Below are 15,996 nucleotides of genomic sequence, written 5' to 3'. Positions count from 1 at the left end.
TTACTTTACTTCAATATGCTCTGGATGAGCTCAAGCACTGTATTTCATTTGCTGTGCCGCCATCTACTGGTCACTTCAGAAGCCTTCCTGAACTGTCAAACATGATTATGAACTTTTTTTTATTTACTTTTAAAAAATACGACATATTAATTTATACGCCTTTGTTTACATTAGACCATGGTACAAAGTCCAGGTCTGAGCGGCAAGGACAGAAAACCCAGAATAGACCAAAATCTCAGAAAATAGTTCTGAGAATTCCAGTTTAGCCCTCAAGTAGTAAAACAGGTTTGTCTATTTTTATATTTATATATATTATATGATATTACTTTAACGCTAACCTAGTTGATCATTAACTTTCTAGTTGAAATTATTTGCTCCACTGCGCCTGCGCTATACCTCTGCCGTCAACCTTGATTTCCGGTGCAGCCCAAACAACGGCACTGATGTTATTATAGACAGATCATCTGCGCTTCATATCGTCCTGTTCCCCCTCACATAATGTCTGCTTCACGGCTCATATTGCTGGTCTTCGCGGTGTCACTATGTCCCGGTAAGATGAAGGTTCACTGACGGATGTCTGCGGAAATATCAGCTGACCAGCCGTCATTAATTCTGTTGACAGATCAGGTTGTTATTGTGGGATTTATTGCTAACTTACTCTGCTAAAAAAAATCAGAGCACACACGGTCGTATATATATTCGAACCTATGCTGAGATGAATCTGTCGCTTCATTTGTTTCTATGTCACTGTCTTTTTCATCTAATCTTTTTCTGTCTGGGTCTTTTAAGGAGACTCCAGGCTCATCATAGACCCTCTGACACTCATCAAACAGACATCTCTGGTAAGATTGATTCTCTATAATGTTTCTAAGACCAACATACCAACATATGGAACTACATTTCAACACACAACATACAGTATACACGCTAAACCATATCAGGGAAACTACAGAAGTCTCACTCACATATTATTTTTGCATATTCATGTATGGTGTTAATTGTAGATATAATAACAGTGGATGCATTTATTTATTAGTGGGGTTGTTCTTGATATCTATACAGTCATCAGGCTTCAGTTATAAACATTTCCTCTTTAAAAGTTCACACCATTTATTATTAATCTGCACAGCAAGTGAAAACCCAGACAAGCCTTGCTTATGTTTAATATACATTTTAACACAAATGTCTTTAAAAATTGACCAGTTCTCTGTTTGTGGCTTCACCTTATTAGACGTTTGACATCTGTTCAGAATGCAGCCAGATCATCCAGCTGTCCAGCAACATGATTTCCAGCAGAGATACTAAGGTGGGGCTGTTGGGGACTGACTCACTGCACAGTGTCATTTTATTCTCACTTCACTTTATTTTATTTTACCGGACACACTGAAAGGAAACTGACAATCACACCCAGCAGCTGGGATCCATGTAATATCTTTCCCTTTGTTTTTAAAGTTACATTTGAAACAGGCAAGGACACAATTTTTCAATCAAACAGTTTTGACGTATCCGATTACTTCTGCATGTACTGTCTTTGTACGTGGTAGTTAATGTACACACAGACACCCAGTATTCCTACAACAACATAAAAATTGAGCCATTGCATTAACGTCTGTGCTTCTGCAGGAAACCATGTATGAATCCTTGCACGCTCTGTGCCAGCATCTCCCCAGAGAACAGGCATCAGAGTGTGATTTACAGGTGAAGATGTTTTTGCCAAAAGTCCTGCAGCAAACACCTGATCAACTGGTAAGCTTCTCTTTAGATGTACAATATGGAAATATAATGAACACTGTGGCCTTCAGTGACAGTTTCAATCTATGATCATATGTTTGTTGTAGAAAGCAGGTGAGACCTGTATGGTTTTTGGACTTTGTGCTGCCCACAAGGACAAAGAACCACTGAAACTACCCCACCATGCCACCTATGAAGACATCTCTGCACTCAGCACGTCCAGCGATGCACATGTTAGTATGAGAAAGCAGAAGTGGAATATCAAACAGAAGTTGAAGTGGAACTTTTGCCAACCTTTGAATTCTGTAAATGACCGTCTTATCAACTAACTCCTCTCTAGGAGCAGATCAACCCAGCCTGCACCCTGTGTTTGTTTCTTATCAAGAAACTGGAAACACTGTTGCCCCAAAACATGACTGAGGTGACTATTTTTTTAAAAATATATTACTTCGTCTTGCTTCAGGTACATATCCCTCATCACGCATCACTTCATTTATATGTCACCATCTTCTTTCTTGTCCTGCAGGATGCTTTAATGAAGCTCATGGAGGAGTTCTGCTATCTTGTTCCTCACAGCTACAAGGACCAATGTGAAGATTTTGTAGACAAATATGGGACACAGATAGTGGAGTTCCTCTTATCGTCCGCAGCTCCTCACACAATATGTACCCTGCTGCACATCTGTTTGTTCAAGGACACACCTGTTCCAGGTCAGTTACATGTTTATAATGAATACATTTATAGGTTAGAGCTGACCCTCGCTCTTCCTCATTGTCACCAAATTAACTCTCTGCTGATTTCCCAGAGGTGTTCCTCCCCTCGGACTGTGAGTCGTGCCGCACGCTGGCTGTGCTGAGCCGACTTCACCTGGGTCTCAACTCCACCCAAACTCAAACATCCTCCTTCCTCCAGTCTGTGTGTGTTCATCACCCCAAAGCCATTCCTAAGGTCTGACCCTCAGCTCCCACCAACTCTCAGCAGATTATGTCAAACGCCCCTACATGTCCTTTTATTATTACTATATGCTTTTATATATTAGAATATTTGACCTCTCATTGTTCTTAAAGTTTTCAGTAAAGCAGTTTGTTAATCAGGTCTCATTTCACTTTGCTTGAGAAGTAGCCAAGTAATTGTCATGCTCTTTTCAGTGTGAGGCTTTCACCAAAATCTATGGCTCCCGGCTGCAGCAGGTTTTGGGAAACCAGCTGGACCATCCAGATGCTTGTGAAGTAAGAATAAGTTCCTTTAAAAAATAGTCATAGTGCCAATTCATTATATTTCAGTTTATACCTAGTTGTTAGTTTGCAAAAATTCTTAATAAATTAATTCTTTAACAGACAGAAAATACTTTTCAGTGTGTATTTTTGTGTGTCAAACTAACTATTAGCATATTTAGTTGTTTCTTAAAAACTCTATAATGAGCACATTTCCCGTATACTACCAAATTATATAACGCTTTAAAGAAATGAGCCTTTGTCCATGCAATACTAGTCATGAACACAGTGTAGCAACTTATTCACATGCCATTCTTTAAACTAGTTTAGTTTCTCATCAGTGTTTGTCCCGTCTGTCCTTCAGAGAGCTGATCTGTGTGTTGCCACAAAGAAGTTGGAGCCGCTGGGGAAGAATCGTTGTACTTGGGGACCGAGCTACTGGTGCAGAGACATAAAAACTGCTCAGGAATGTGGTGTAAGTGAAATTCAGTCACATGTTGCTTGTTTGGCTAAAAAAAGGTGATGCACGGGTCAATCCCATCACCTCACAGTTACAGGGTAAAACATACATAATATTCTCTAGTAAATCTTGATTTAGCCATTTGCTCACCCAACTTAACTGCTGTTCATTGTATCCAACATTTCAGGCTATGATGATAATGATTTCAATGTTTAGGTCTCTGATGAATAAGTAAAAGCTTAATTATATAAACTATCAATACAAATGTCTGCAATGAAAGAGTCAATATGCCCACTCTGCAGTGAGGATAAAAGGTTTTAATTGTCTTAGAGAAACGTTTATCAAAACTATTTTTTCCACATTCAAGCACACAAGTGATTTTTTCCTCTCATAAGTTCCATTCGATAGATTAACCAACCAACCATTAAACTGCCCATCACTACTTGAAACTATTTGTTTCACATCTGCTTTCTGTATTTTTTTTTTCCTATTTTCAGAACGTGGCTTTCTGTGCGAAATACATGTGGAAGAAGAACAAATGAATCAACCTGCCAAACTGAATGCAGCTCTGAATATTCTGTACTGTATGTTCACATCAGGAAACTACTTATTATCTCACAAATATATTATGTAACTGATCAACTCTTAATGTTTTTACAAGTTTAATGCACTGATTGTTTTTTTTTAACTTTTAGGCAAGTTGCTCCTTCTTGTAGGCTTGCAGTCAATCAATGAGCCATAAATGTTCTGGTTTGCATGAAATGTGTCACAAGACTGAGGCTGGGATTCAGTCTGAAATATCAGTTTCTGCAGTGGTTACAGTTTTGTGAACAGTGGTATTCTGTAAATTGTTTATGTATGTCATAATGAAAGTGAAAATGGAAAACACTGGAGCTTTCTGTCCAGTATGAATTAAAGACTATTTGGACAACTGACTACTCAACATAATTGCTTCTTCTGTTATCTTGTTTGACATGAAAATGCAGCACAGACAAAAACGTGTCCTGGAGATCGTTTATTTAGAAACTTCCACATAGTAAAAAGATAAAACAGTGAAAAAAACATGGAGACCTTTACATGTATTTCCTTTTTTTGTGTGTCTATTAACAAAAAGTCCTGGTGCTCTCTTTCCACCTTCATTTTAGATTCTGTTGTTATTTTCAATCATTTAAATACCCGGTCCATTTCCAGAATAGCGACACCACTTCTGGTCATTCACACTCAGAAAATTCCTGCCTCACTTACGCCCCCGTGTGGTTGTTTGTGTCATCGTCACTCTCTTGTCTTTTCCAGATCTACAAGAGAAATAAAACAGTTGTTACCAATATGAGATGAATGGAGGTCTAGGCGAAACAAGAAGTGCTTGTTCAATTCATGATTCACAACTGCATTCTGGTATTTTTCATTCAGGATTTTGAAGTCTAGGAATCTTTTTACGGATACTTTGTACTGATAATCATTGTTGTTAACTGACACATGGGCATTTTTTTAACCAAGAAATTGCAAAGATTCAGTCCTCCACTGAATGTATTCTTGGCATAGTACAAAGTGTCTAAAATAGCACATAAATTACCAATGAAACAGTAGCTTCAACAGAAAAGACCTGGGTCCTTATGTGATGGTAAATAAACTATACAATTATTCTTTTATATGCAACATCTTTACATTTATAAGTTGTTGTGTTGAGGTCTTTTTGTAAAAAATAAAAATTTTGCAGATTTTAAAATTATGTTTTTTTTTTGTATCTACAATGAGAAAGGGACCAGCATGTCCTGAGTGGACTCGCTTGCCAGATTAATAGAGTAATATTTGTGTTGACGTTTTTTTCATATCACTACTATTTCTATTGGGCATCATAAGTGAAATTCAACCAAAATACAAATTGCTATAATCAGAAGCTGCTTCTGTCTTTATAAAGTGAAAGATATATGAGTGTGCTTCAAATGCCATCAGATGAAAGGTGATGAATGTTTTATATCATTTCATGTTGCATAGAAAAGTACAGAGACACGGCTCTGCAACATTTATGTTTTCCAACACACACACGCGCACACACACACACACAATGAATGGCAGAACTTGCCTGGATGTAGGCTTCTGACAGTGTGATCATCTGGGGGAGAATGTCCGTCACCTGCAGGTCCTGCATCTCATACCACTTCCCAGTTCCCTGATCAAACACAAAGACACATTATAACTAAGAGGCAGTGACATCATTTTAACCATATTACTGACACTGGTTTGGGAAAAAAAAACACAATTTAATGTTAGGTTGTGTGTAATTAATACCATCAAAAAAATCAGGGAAATTATAAAAACATCTGTCTGTAACCTACATGATGCAGGACATGTATTCTGTACGCTCCCTCAGTAGGTTTCCCATCATGCACCACGTTAGCGACGAGGTCATAAGTTGTGTTCTTCTCTGTAACTTGGGCTTCTTCTGTCAAGTACTCACGGAGGTCAACATTTCTATTGAAAGAAATACAAAGTGACATGAATGAGCACATTTATACTGAGGCTTTGTACTTTGTCTTACAGCATATGAACAGCACTTACGTGATGGGGAAGTTGACAATTGTCGGGTTCTTTTCCACAAAGAAGTTATTCTTCGTGAATCTTTTAATGCAAAAGATGAGGTATGGAGGCAGTTTGGTCAACTGGAACCTTTTGAGAAAGTTCTCTTTGTAGGTTTTATATTCCTGAATGTAAATGAGACAGAAGTGTGTCCAGATATAAAGTTAAACTTTTCACACTTTTATTTTGCATCATTACATCAAAGACAAGACGATGTGAAGGAATCGTTACCTTCTCTGTGCTGCCGTTGAACTTGCCCAGGATGTTGAAGAGAGGGACTTGTGGGATAATAAGCTGCTCCTTCTCATCCTTGTACAGTGGGGCTGTTGGGAGGTCAAGGGTCAGGAACAAGAAAGTGGACTCAGACAGCTGCTCCTGGTACTCCTCTGTCAGGAGCAACGCCTCTTTCTCCTCTGGGAGCTGGGAAATTTTAAAAACATACTTTTCTTCACTTTTCATTTTACAACCTTCAAAGTTCAATTCTTTTAAACTGTGGTGTCTTAATGAAACAAAAAACTGCATGGCCCAAAAAAAATCTCCAAAAACATAAATGAGCTCAAATTTGAACTAATGAATGTTAAAATAATGCACCAAAAATCAGCTTTGATTTGCCCTGTATTTTGACCAGAAAATAAAGTAATATAGAAAGTAAAAAGTCTTTTTTCAGCTCAACAATCACTGTCTCCAACGCACTATCATCAAATAATTTTAACATGATTTATAAATAAATCTGATTTAATTATTAGCAATATGATTCATGTTCCATGTGTCATTTAATGAGTTCAAAACACAAGCAGGACACTCACTAAATCTGGGTGTGGTAGTTTCTTCGAGAAGATCCGCATGGAGCCTTGAAAAGCTTTTGTAATGATTGCTGTAATGACAGAAAGACAGAAGAGGACAGAGGCTGATTCTCACTTATATGATACTAAATAATGAGAAATATTTGGCCGACTCAATCTCCAACTTATTTTTGCCACATAGAAATAATACGTAATTCTCATTTTATATAAAATTATATCCCATTTTTTCCTTCAGCTCAGATAAACATACTGTTAATGTGCCAAATGAGCATCTTTTTTAGATTACAGATGAAACCCTTTCTAGTCTTTTCCCACTCACATGGCTTTTTCTTTGTGCCTCCTAGAGCACCGTGCAGAGCATTTAAGAACCACGTCATGAAGTCCACAGCATCTCCTGCAGAACAGAGAACAATCGATCAGCACCACAACCTACAGCTTTCTCCATAGTGCAGCATTTTTTGCTGTGAATTAATCCTCTGTTCTTCAAAACTGTAATACGTGCTGCAACACTAATGTCTGGAAACACAAATCTTACCTTGCTTGGTAATTTGGAAGTTCTTCTTGCTGCAAAGCACCACAGCCTGCAGCATCTCATGGGGAGACACGTGGGCCTTGAAGTTTCTTGGATTCCAAAGTTTGCGCATCAGCTCACCAAACCTCTGCACCAAGAGGAACATGATGTCCCCTGGTGGTCTGCGGATTCCCCTGTAGTTTTCCTCCTCCAGGAAGTAGTTTCGCAATGGTGGAACATTGGAAAAAGCCTTGAAAACAAACAAGTTAAAATTAAATTGAAGAAAAAAAAAATCTGTATTAGTTAAAAAGTTTATGACTAAGTGATGCAGTTCTTTATACCTGTAACACCACATTGGCATAGTCATTGGCTTTGATGTTGTTGAGCCCAACAATGCCTGGCAGGTAAGTAGTACCATCGTAGGCTCTGTACAGCTTTCCCTGCTTGTCAAGGCCGGTGATGTGCTGCTTGGTGAAAGTTGGCTTCAGCACATACTGCAGAAAGAGAAATGTCAACAAATTACTGACAGAAAAGTACTGTTTGCAAATATAACAATATTTTGAGTGCATGATACCCTCTAATACATTACATAATACAACTAATACATTAATTCAACACAAACACCATTTTATATATCCCTCTTCACAAAGACGAATGTAAACTCATTAGTCTATAACACTATCACTTCGCTCACCGTGATGTCCTCTAGTGAAGAGTCGATGATCTCATAGTTGTCTGGCAGACAGTAAAACTTGAGAGTGTGCAGATTGAGGAACACGTGATGGGTGAACTGTACACTGTGAGTGTAAGCATGGGACTTCAGGCCTCTACCTACAGAAGGAGACAAACATGTGAAACACAGTGAAACAGTCAAGTTAAGTCAATTTTAGTGTATTGGCCCAATATCACAAATTTGCCTCAAGGGGGCTTTACAATTTGTATAGCAATACAACATCCTCCATCCTTAGAGCCTCGATTCAAATGGAGGGAAAAACTCCCTAAAATAAACCTTTAACAGAGAAAAAAAGGAAGAAACTTCAGGAAGAGCAAAAGAGGAGGGATCCATCTCCCAGGATGGACAAACATGCAATAGATGTTGTGTGTACAGAATAGAACAAGAAAGACAAATTTCAGAAACACAACATGGAAAACAGGATGACAAAAATATCATGGATTTATAACATATATGTATGAAGTCAAGACAAAGCACAACAAGGTGTTTCAACCCCGCATTCTCTTACCTTGAAAGTATTTCCCACATATGAGGCAGGCATAGACATTGATGTGGGAGAGAGAGATGGAGCAGAGCTTCTCAAAGTCAAAGTCCAGCACACTCCTGGTGGATAAACAGACAGAAACCTTGAATGAGCTGCAGAGCAATGAAGGAGGTCGGGGCTCAGTAGCATTTAGCATTAACGTTAGCTGTACACATTCAAGTAAATCTTGCCTGTTTATGGTGTCAAGATAAGGGCAGTGGCGGCTTCTCCGGTCTTCTACTACACGTCCTCGTCGTATTTTGGTTACCACTGAAACATGGAAATCAAACAAAAAAGAAAACAAAGTCAATTCAGTTTGTGTTTTAGCAGTTGAATGTATGCTAGCTAAACCTAGCATTTATGTTGCTAGGAGATGATTGATTTGATACACAGGGCGCTCTGGAAGGGCGGTGAATTTGTTTCAGCCCGTTAGAAACTACACATTTGCGGTGTTTGTTGACTGGCCTGTGTGAAGCTGGATCAACCGGTAGAAATATCAAACGCACTTTCAATAGTAAAATTAGCTACCGGCTAACCAGACGTAGGACAGACGTTTATAAAGCAAATAAACTCACCTCCGTCTTCGTTGTCATCGTCGTCCACCTCAACGTCTCTTTCTCGCTTCAGGGAAACCATCACAGCAGTAAGTTTGTGCGCCTGACGTCAAAATAACAGATAAAGGTACAACTTTATTTGGGATAAATGAACGAGTCGCGCACAGAGCGCGTCGAAAGTCTCGCGGTCTCTAGTCGTTAACAGCAGAGGAAAACCTAACCCGGAGTTAAAAAATACAGCCTGGTCACATCAGTCCTTGGCCAATACCAATGTGATTTTGAAACAGTATAACCTGATTTTTTTATAGTCACTCTTAGTAGATTAGGAGTTTATTATTTCTACTCATTATTTGTGCAGAATGTTCATTTTGCACGATGGGGGAAATGAGCCTTAAATTATGTTTTATTCATAAAGAATAGATTTTAATTAAATGGTTTGTATTTTTATTGATACTTTGTTTTAGAGCGTTTTGTAAGTGTTCAACGATTTTGAAAAAACATGTTTGTTTTTAGATATGATTAACCCCTTCCATACTTACTGTTCAGGGTCAAATTTGGCCAATTTTTACATTTTAGAGCAATAAAAACACCCTAAAAACTTTTCTTTAAGCCCGACATGTTGTGACTTCTCCTAATGTGACCCAGAATACACCAAAAATGGAAATATTTCAACTTTTTAAAAACATTTTTTGTGTGCAACTGATTCACATTTTTGTAGTGAGTGTTTGACTCATATTTATTCAAAAACTCTCTCTGCTATGTGAAAGCTTCATTAAGGATTAATCACCCAGTTTCTCTGTGACTGCATTCATGAGGTATCACGAGGTATTCATGAATCATTTGTGGCACAGAGACTAATTATGAGGGGATGGTACAAAATATAAACAGTATATGGGGGTTGATTTGTAAACTCCGGGAACGTTACGGTTGGACAACAAATTACCAGCAGCTAGTTAGCTATGTAGCTTTTTGTCAGTGCACAGTTACTCTGACTGGGACTTGTGACCCGTTAGCGTGATTAGCTCATAAATACGGTCACCGTGTTGAAACTGTATCTGTGGAAATGGACATTTTAAGAGATGATGAAGCGCATGAGCTGAAATACAAACCTGGTGGCCGTTTGGATATGAGCCACGGCTTCCTGCACCATATCCGGAGGAACCAGATTGCTAGGTGATTCCCTCAGCTAATGCTAGTAACTGTTAGCTAAGATAGTAGCACAGCTGGTCCGCGACATCCAGCCACTATATCTGCAGCTGCAGCCGCAAATGTTAACTAGAAGTTAATCAGATGGTGAAGTAAAGTTAATTAGGAGGGCATCTACTGATTAAGACATCTGCTGTGAAGCAGATGAAAGAAAGGTTGCACAGGCCCGAGTTGTCCATGGTTTGGGACACAGTAGGTATAAAACACATTTAAGTGTGTATTATTTTAGTGGAAGAAGCAGTTTTGCATACTGTTATTAGATGTAACGATCAAAGAGCCTAAGACGAAGAACCTCCATGAGATATATTGATGGACAATTTTTTTAAAAAGCACCTACTATCCTACTTTCTACTGCTGAATTGTAGTTTTTTTTGTCATATCTTCAGCGGTATTTAAGTAGAACCTCTACAAAAATATTAGTCAATGTGGCTCACCATTGACACAACGTAACTATCAACAGTTTGTCAGTGCCAGTCAAAGGTTTGGATACACTTTTTCATTCAAGTGAATGGGAAAGTGTGTCCAAACCTTTGACTGGTACTGTATTTGAGAATTTCAAAAAGCTAATAATATTCATTTCTGTCTCTGAAATGCACGTCAAATATAAAGGGAAATTCTATAATTAATTTTTTTACACAAACCTTTTCTGAAATATATTTGAACAATTGCAACGTACTTACATATATGAAGGTGAAGCTTAGACTTGAATATATGTTATAGAACAGCTTGTTTGTGTTTGGGAAACAGGATTATAACTCTGTTATCTTTATGCAAACCACAGCAAAACAAGGAGAAGGTGACCTACTTTATGTTGTGTCACTCACTCGGCTAGACTGTCAGATATTATGCACTGTATATTTTTGAAAAGCACTTTGTATATTATATATTTTTCATGCTATAACAAAGTGTTGGTTCACTGTCACTTCAAGAGACGACTATGATAAAGAAGTGAAGCAAGCCAAAGAGCTTCAGCGGAGGAGGCACACCACAATCCCTAGACGACCCCGTCGACCTGACATCCAAGTGTACCATCCTCGACGAAGGCGTAAGATTGGTGCTCTTTGTTGTTAGCTTTTTTCCAATTACATTAGATCCACTCTGTGCTCTTATTCCACTGTGCTCATTTCCTAGATGGTTCAGAGCCAGGGAACGGTGCTGAGGCTGAGGAGTGGAACGAGAGTGGGTCAAGTACAGAGACGGAGACCCATGGAACTGAACTCTTCTGGCTTGACTATCAGGCTGACTCTGGTGCCATTACGTCCTTCCTCGTGCACAAGGTTAATGCACATCCCTCCTGCCGCTAATGTGTCTGACTCTTACTGCGCTAATGTGTATTTTAATCATCTTGTTCTTTGCACATCCTGATTTTCTCTCTGTTTCTGAAGGAGGATAAGCCTGAGAAGGTGGTGGAACGTGTCGCAGAGAAGAACACATTGGATTCGGCCATGAGGGCAGCTCTAGAGGCCCGGATTCAAAAGGAAATGGACAAAAGACGAGACAAACGCTGAGTTACAATCTCAAACAGTCGATGATGACAATAGCTACAGGGAAAAACCTGTGGAGCAATACTCCATTTACAGTTCTGTGCTCCTGATAAGCATCAGGGCTGTCGACATAACGAGAACTCCAGGATCCTGTACAGTGACGGTCAGCAGACGGTCACCATGTGATATCTCACATTCAAGTGCAGTCTGCGCAGAGACAGCACTTGTAATAGACAGAATGGTTGTGGGTCTGTCATGTTCATGTTTACTACATTTTACTCACATTGGACTGTTACCTCATACCCTGATTCATATCTTTAGGGACACATTATACACATTTAAGATGACTGGACCTGTAAACTTATGTTGCTTTCTAACAGTTAAAATGTTTGTAAGTTGGCACTTTTTGACAGGGAGCACTGTTAATCTTCTGCTATTGAATACGTCCTGTGTCTCTTGTGTTTACAAAGATCTAGTTTTTATAAACAAGATTTAAACTTTTTGGGAAAAGTGCTGTGAACAGAAAACGGATCTTTCAGTAAACGTTCGCATAGAAATGTGAGAATTCAGTGTCATATTGAGTTGGACGGTTTAGTGTTTGTAGCCATGATAATGTGCTTTGTGTTGTGTTTCATCGCATCCGGTATTGTAATTTATTTTTGGTTGTAAAAATATTTTTATTTTTGATACTGTAATATTTTCTGAGGACACAAATTCTTTACACATAAAATGGCATATACATAAAAAAACATTTATTACTGTCCAAATGTGTCTGGGTGTGTGCTTGTGGAATGAACAGCCATATAATGTGAATGTTTTCTTCTTTTATCAGTGTCTTGACAGGTTGTATAACACTAAAATCTGTGGGGGGAAAGTAACAGGTCAACCTGTTTACTGACTATGATCAGTTCTATCTTGAAATATGGAGAGATTGTAATACATAAATTGGGATACATGAGAATACTGATGTAAGTGTTTTACATCATGTCCTCAGCAGATGGCAGTATGAATCTGTGTTTCAACTATGTGGCCCATCTGTTCCTCTTTTCCACGTGCTACAACTTTTTTTTTTCCAGAAGTCAAATTACATTTTCCCCTTGAGTTTATTGTAACAGTCAATTGTCATTTTAAAGATAAATAGCCATACAATATCATTTCCACACACAACATATTAACAGTGTTTGTCAGTCATTCTAAAATTGCACACATTTCTTGAACTTGCACCACTTTTTACACAAAATCTTGTCAGTGGAGAGCTTAAATGAACTTGCAGTGTCACAGTTGTGTAAAACTGCTCAACTGACAATGAGGAGCTCAACTAGAGTTCTTAAACTCCACATATTAATGCACAAGATAAGAAGTTAGTGTCTTGTGTTGTAATCCAGTGCGAGCTCTCACATGGAGGCCCATTTCAGAGTCACCATGCAAGCAAGCAGCATTACATAAGAAAGTTTAAATTTTACCCAATATTTGTTTGTGGTGCCAAATTGTGATCTTGTGTGACAAAGCGAAATGAAATCTTTAGGACTTCAAAAAGTCTGTACAATATTCATTTTACATTCCAATATCACAGAATGAGTTTTTCTGTCTGTTTTCAACCTTTCACTGGTGTTGATAATGGCTTTCTTTGGATTTAGCTGTTATGTCATTTTCTGAAACAACCACTTTTTACGAAACTCTAACCTGTTTTCCCACATGGGACCCGCCTGGCAAGTTAGACCCAGCCACATATGAGCACTGTCATCTACAGTAAGACTGCAGCAAAGAAAAGGAATGTCAAGCTGTATATCACACAGACTGTACTGCTTGGAAACACAGAAATTGATATAGATAGATATAAAAAGATAGCACGAGTTCCTTAGAAAGGATGGCATTGCAAAGATTCTTTTACCAGTGCACAAGTTACTGTTGTCACATCAAACAGATAAACAGCAGACACATTTTTTTCCCAGCTCTATGCTGAAAAGTAAACGAAAATTTCCACTAAAATTCCCCGACTGTGGAAAAAAACTAAACTTGACTTGACGTGTGCAGAAAAGCTGTTGATCCACTGAGCAATAGCAGATTAATTCTTTGTTTTCATTAATACATGAAAATATGCAAACTTCAGACCACATGGCGGGCCAAGTCTCCACAGTGTTATACAAAACTTTGTCAAGGAGGAACAGGCTCAGCGTGCTATTGGTGGAACAGAGACACTCCCCTTTAGATTGTCAATGCCCTCCCTCCTGGCTCACTTTTCCTTCCTCAGTCAGCATGTGACTGAAGTTATTGAGAGGGGGGACACATTCCCTTGTCACTGGCTCTGCTGCTCAACAGATTATCTCCAGTTTCACCATTTCTCAATTGGCTGGAAATTACCCAATCACAACTCACACCATTGCCCCTTCCCCCTTACTGTAGCTTCACGTTAACATATTACATAAAGCATAAACTATAATAACTCATCTCCAGGAAACACCTGTCAAATGTTTTGAAAGCTTGAAATTATGTAATCTACTGAAGTACCTGTTGTGACTGGCAGGCCGGCGGTTATGTAGGCTATTCGGTAAGATTTGAGTGTTGCCTAATCTCTTTTAAAACAACCTGTAGTTTTGCATCAAAACTATTGTTTCACTCAGTAGATGCTCAAACACACATATCATCCAGTGTCCTCATGAAACCCTTTGCTACTGGCAATTCAGTTCTCTAAATCCCTCCTACAGTGCTAAATACACAGACAACGTTGTCCTGTTGATTTAGGTATTGCTGTACTAACCTTTTGAATAGTTATACTGCAAACAAAGCTGCAAAGTTAAACACACAATATGCTTGCTCTTCCCCTCTCTTCCTGTTTGCTCATCTCGGTTAATGTATTGATCTTTACTATTTACTTACTCACTGTTTTATTTGGTTACATTAACTGAAAAAGCTAAGAGCATCCAGGCCTCCTGCACCATTTTGTACTGTCTTTTGATTTATCTTGTTTTGTACTTGCTTGTTTTTTCATGTTTTTTTTAGTGTACTTACAATTAAATAAACTGCATTAATATGGTCACAATAATCTTGTGTAACAAAAGATTTTGGAGCTTACAATAGGATCAACTCGTCTACCTCACACTTTAACTTCTGACCATTTTTGTAAGTGGTTCTTTTAAGTCATTGTTAAACATTTCTTGGTCAAATGAATAATCTCAGCAACACGTTATAAAATACAGTGTATAATTTAGTTTGGGCTGAGTACAATGACAAGTGTCTAATACCCTTTTAATTACAGTTGGGATGAGATTTGTGAAAAGTCTCCATAACTACCAAAAAGACGATTGCATAACTGAGTCTGGAAATGACGCAAGTGTGATACAACAGTACAAGTGCAACCGGATACACTTTTGCAACCTTAATTAAAACAGGAGCTTGTTGTAATAATAAGGTGGCACACCCAACTCACATAACACAAAAACACAAACACAACACAATTAATAGTTTCTTAACAAACTCACAAGTCCTTAGCTGAAAACACTAAACTCATTGATTGTTCATACTGTTTTATTGCATGACGTTACGCATTTTGAAAACCAATAATCCCATGTATAATACACTATAAAGTGGACTGTGTGCTTTAAGAAACATGGTGTGTTTCCTTCCAATGTTAACATTTTAAAGTGGAGTAGTTAATCACAAGTGCAATATTTGGGTAAAGATGCTACATGTGGCCTTAACTTCACTTTCCTGCTGACGTACAGTAGAGCAACAGCAAGCTCCTACAAATATTGCATCAGCTGTTACTTAATACTTTGGAGAAATCCCACTGACCTGAGTCTGCCCTTCTCACTGTGATAACTCTGCACTGCTCTGCTTGTTAACTGTGCTGACTGTGAGAAAACTGAGGGCACCATGAGACCTTATCTTTCAGTCCTCACCAATGTTTGGTCTCAATGTTATATTATGTTATGGTGCCCATGGTATTTTGTTTGGTCTCATACGTCAGCAGGTGGCACCCTCTGAGCTCTTTGTTGTGGGAAGAATTCACTCTGTTCTTATTTGTTATAGAGAAACAAAGATATGATACGGTATCAGAGCCAACTTTATTACACCAATTTATCACTTGGTGAAAGTTTAAGGCTTCGTTACTGCCTCACAAATTCAGCATGGTACAGGTGTGGCGCAGTGCTCTTGAGGAACAATATCCAAGGCTTTTATTATTGCAGCCTAGTGTGTTTC

At 38.4% G+C, this 15,996-nt stretch overlaps 3 protein-coding genes across 4 annotated transcripts; 2 read left to right on the top strand and 1 right to left on the bottom strand.

Moving 5' to 3' along the window:
• Positions 1-415: 415 nt before the first annotated feature.
• On the top strand, positions 416-4,340 carry sftpbb (surfactant protein Bb). Of its 2 annotated transcripts, XM_042421725.1 has the most exons (12): positions 416-550; positions 790-842; positions 1,232-1,306; positions 1,624-1,746; positions 1,839-1,964; positions 2,072-2,152; positions 2,258-2,441; positions 2,537-2,679; positions 2,880-2,960; positions 3,310-3,420; positions 3,903-3,989; positions 4,101-4,340. In XM_042421725.1, exons 1-11 carry the CDS (start codon positions 499-501, stop codon positions 3,945-3,947), a joined length of 1,074 nt encoding a protein of 357 aa, XP_042277659.1. In that variant the 5' UTR covers positions 416-498; the 3' UTR covers positions 3,948-3,989; positions 4,101-4,340. The 2 variants fall into 2 exon arrangements, with proteins under 2 accessions (XP_042277659.1, XP_042277658.1); XM_042421724.1 differs by having other exon boundaries at positions 3,903-4,340.
• Positions 4,341-4,405: 65 nt separating this feature from the next.
• Positions 4,406-10,493, bottom strand: usp39 (ubiquitin specific peptidase 39). The gene is made up of 14 exons (XM_042421723.1): positions 10,216-10,493; positions 9,128-9,209; positions 8,744-8,822; positions 8,538-8,632; positions 7,991-8,127; positions 7,638-7,790; positions 7,321-7,546; positions 7,105-7,179; positions 6,789-6,856; positions 6,214-6,402; positions 5,965-6,107; positions 5,742-5,877; positions 5,489-5,575; positions 4,406-4,700 (listed from the first exon to the last, which is right to left on the bottom strand). Exons 2-14 carry the CDS (start codon positions 9,186-9,188, stop codon positions 4,647-4,649), a joined length of 1,503 nt encoding a protein of 500 aa, XP_042277657.1. The 5' UTR covers positions 9,189-9,209; positions 10,216-10,493; the 3' UTR covers positions 4,406-4,646.
• Positions 10,030-12,967, top strand: c9h2orf68 (chromosome 9 C2orf68 homolog). Its single transcript, XM_042421726.1, has 4 exons — positions 10,030-10,279; positions 11,242-11,357; positions 11,444-11,589; positions 11,698-12,967. The coding sequence occupies exons 1-4, from the start codon at positions 10,170-10,172 to the stop codon at positions 11,818-11,820; spliced, it is 495 nt and encodes a 164-aa protein (XP_042277660.1). The 5' UTR covers positions 10,030-10,169; the 3' UTR covers positions 11,821-12,967.
• The last annotated feature ends 3,029 nt before the right edge of the window (positions 12,968-15,996 follow it).

Source organism: Thunnus maccoyii, chromosome 9 (genome assembly GCF_910596095.1).
Source record: "Thunnus maccoyii chromosome 9, fThuMac1.1, whole genome shotgun sequence".
NCBI classification, from domain to species: domain Eukaryota; kingdom Metazoa; phylum Chordata; class Actinopteri; order Scombriformes; family Scombridae; genus Thunnus; species Thunnus maccoyii.
Note: the sequence above shows the minus strand (reverse complement) of the source record. Positions and strands in the feature narration are given on the sequence as shown.

What these genes read in the sequence shown, in the direction of transcription:
- usp39 (XM_042421723.1), bottom strand. Translation starts at nt 9,188, where the DNA reads ATGGTTTCCCTGAAGCGAGAAAGAGACGTTGAGGTGGACGACGATGAC. An exon ending in AACTACCACACCCAGATTTA is followed by an intron (nt 6,403 to 6,788) that starts GTGAGTGTCCTG and finishes AAAATTTCCCAG; the next exon opens with CTCCCAGAGGAGAAAGAGGC. An exon ending in GAATACATGTCCTGCATCAT is followed by an intron (nt 5,576 to 5,741) that starts GTAGGTTACAGA and finishes GTGTTTGATCAG; the next exon opens with GGAACTGGGAAGTGGTATGA.
- c9h2orf68 (XM_042421726.1), top strand. Translation starts at nt 10,170, where the DNA reads ATGGACATTTTAAGAGATGATGAAGCGCATGAGCTGAAATACAAACCT. An exon ending in GTACCATCCTCGACGAAGGC is followed by an intron (nt 11,358 to 11,443) that starts GTAAGATTGGTG and finishes CTCATTTCCTAG; the next exon opens with ATGGTTCAGAGCCAGGGAAC. An exon ending in CGTCCTTCCTCGTGCACAAG is followed by an intron (nt 11,590 to 11,697) that starts GTTAATGCACAT and finishes CTGTTTCTGAAG; the next exon opens with GAGGATAAGCCTGAGAAGGT.
- sftpbb (XM_042421725.1), top strand. Translation starts at nt 499, where the DNA reads ATGTCTGCTTCACGGCTCATATTGCTGGTCTTCGCGGTGTCACTATGT. An exon ending in AGCAAACACCTGATCAACTG is followed by an intron (nt 1,747 to 1,838) that starts GTAAGCTTCTCT and finishes TGTTTGTTGTAG; the next exon opens with AAAGCAGGTGAGACCTGTAT. An exon ending in AAACTGCTCAGGAATGTGGT is followed by an intron (nt 3,421 to 3,902) that starts GTAAGTGAAATT and finishes TCCTATTTTCAG; the next exon opens with AACGTGGCTTTCTGTGCGAA.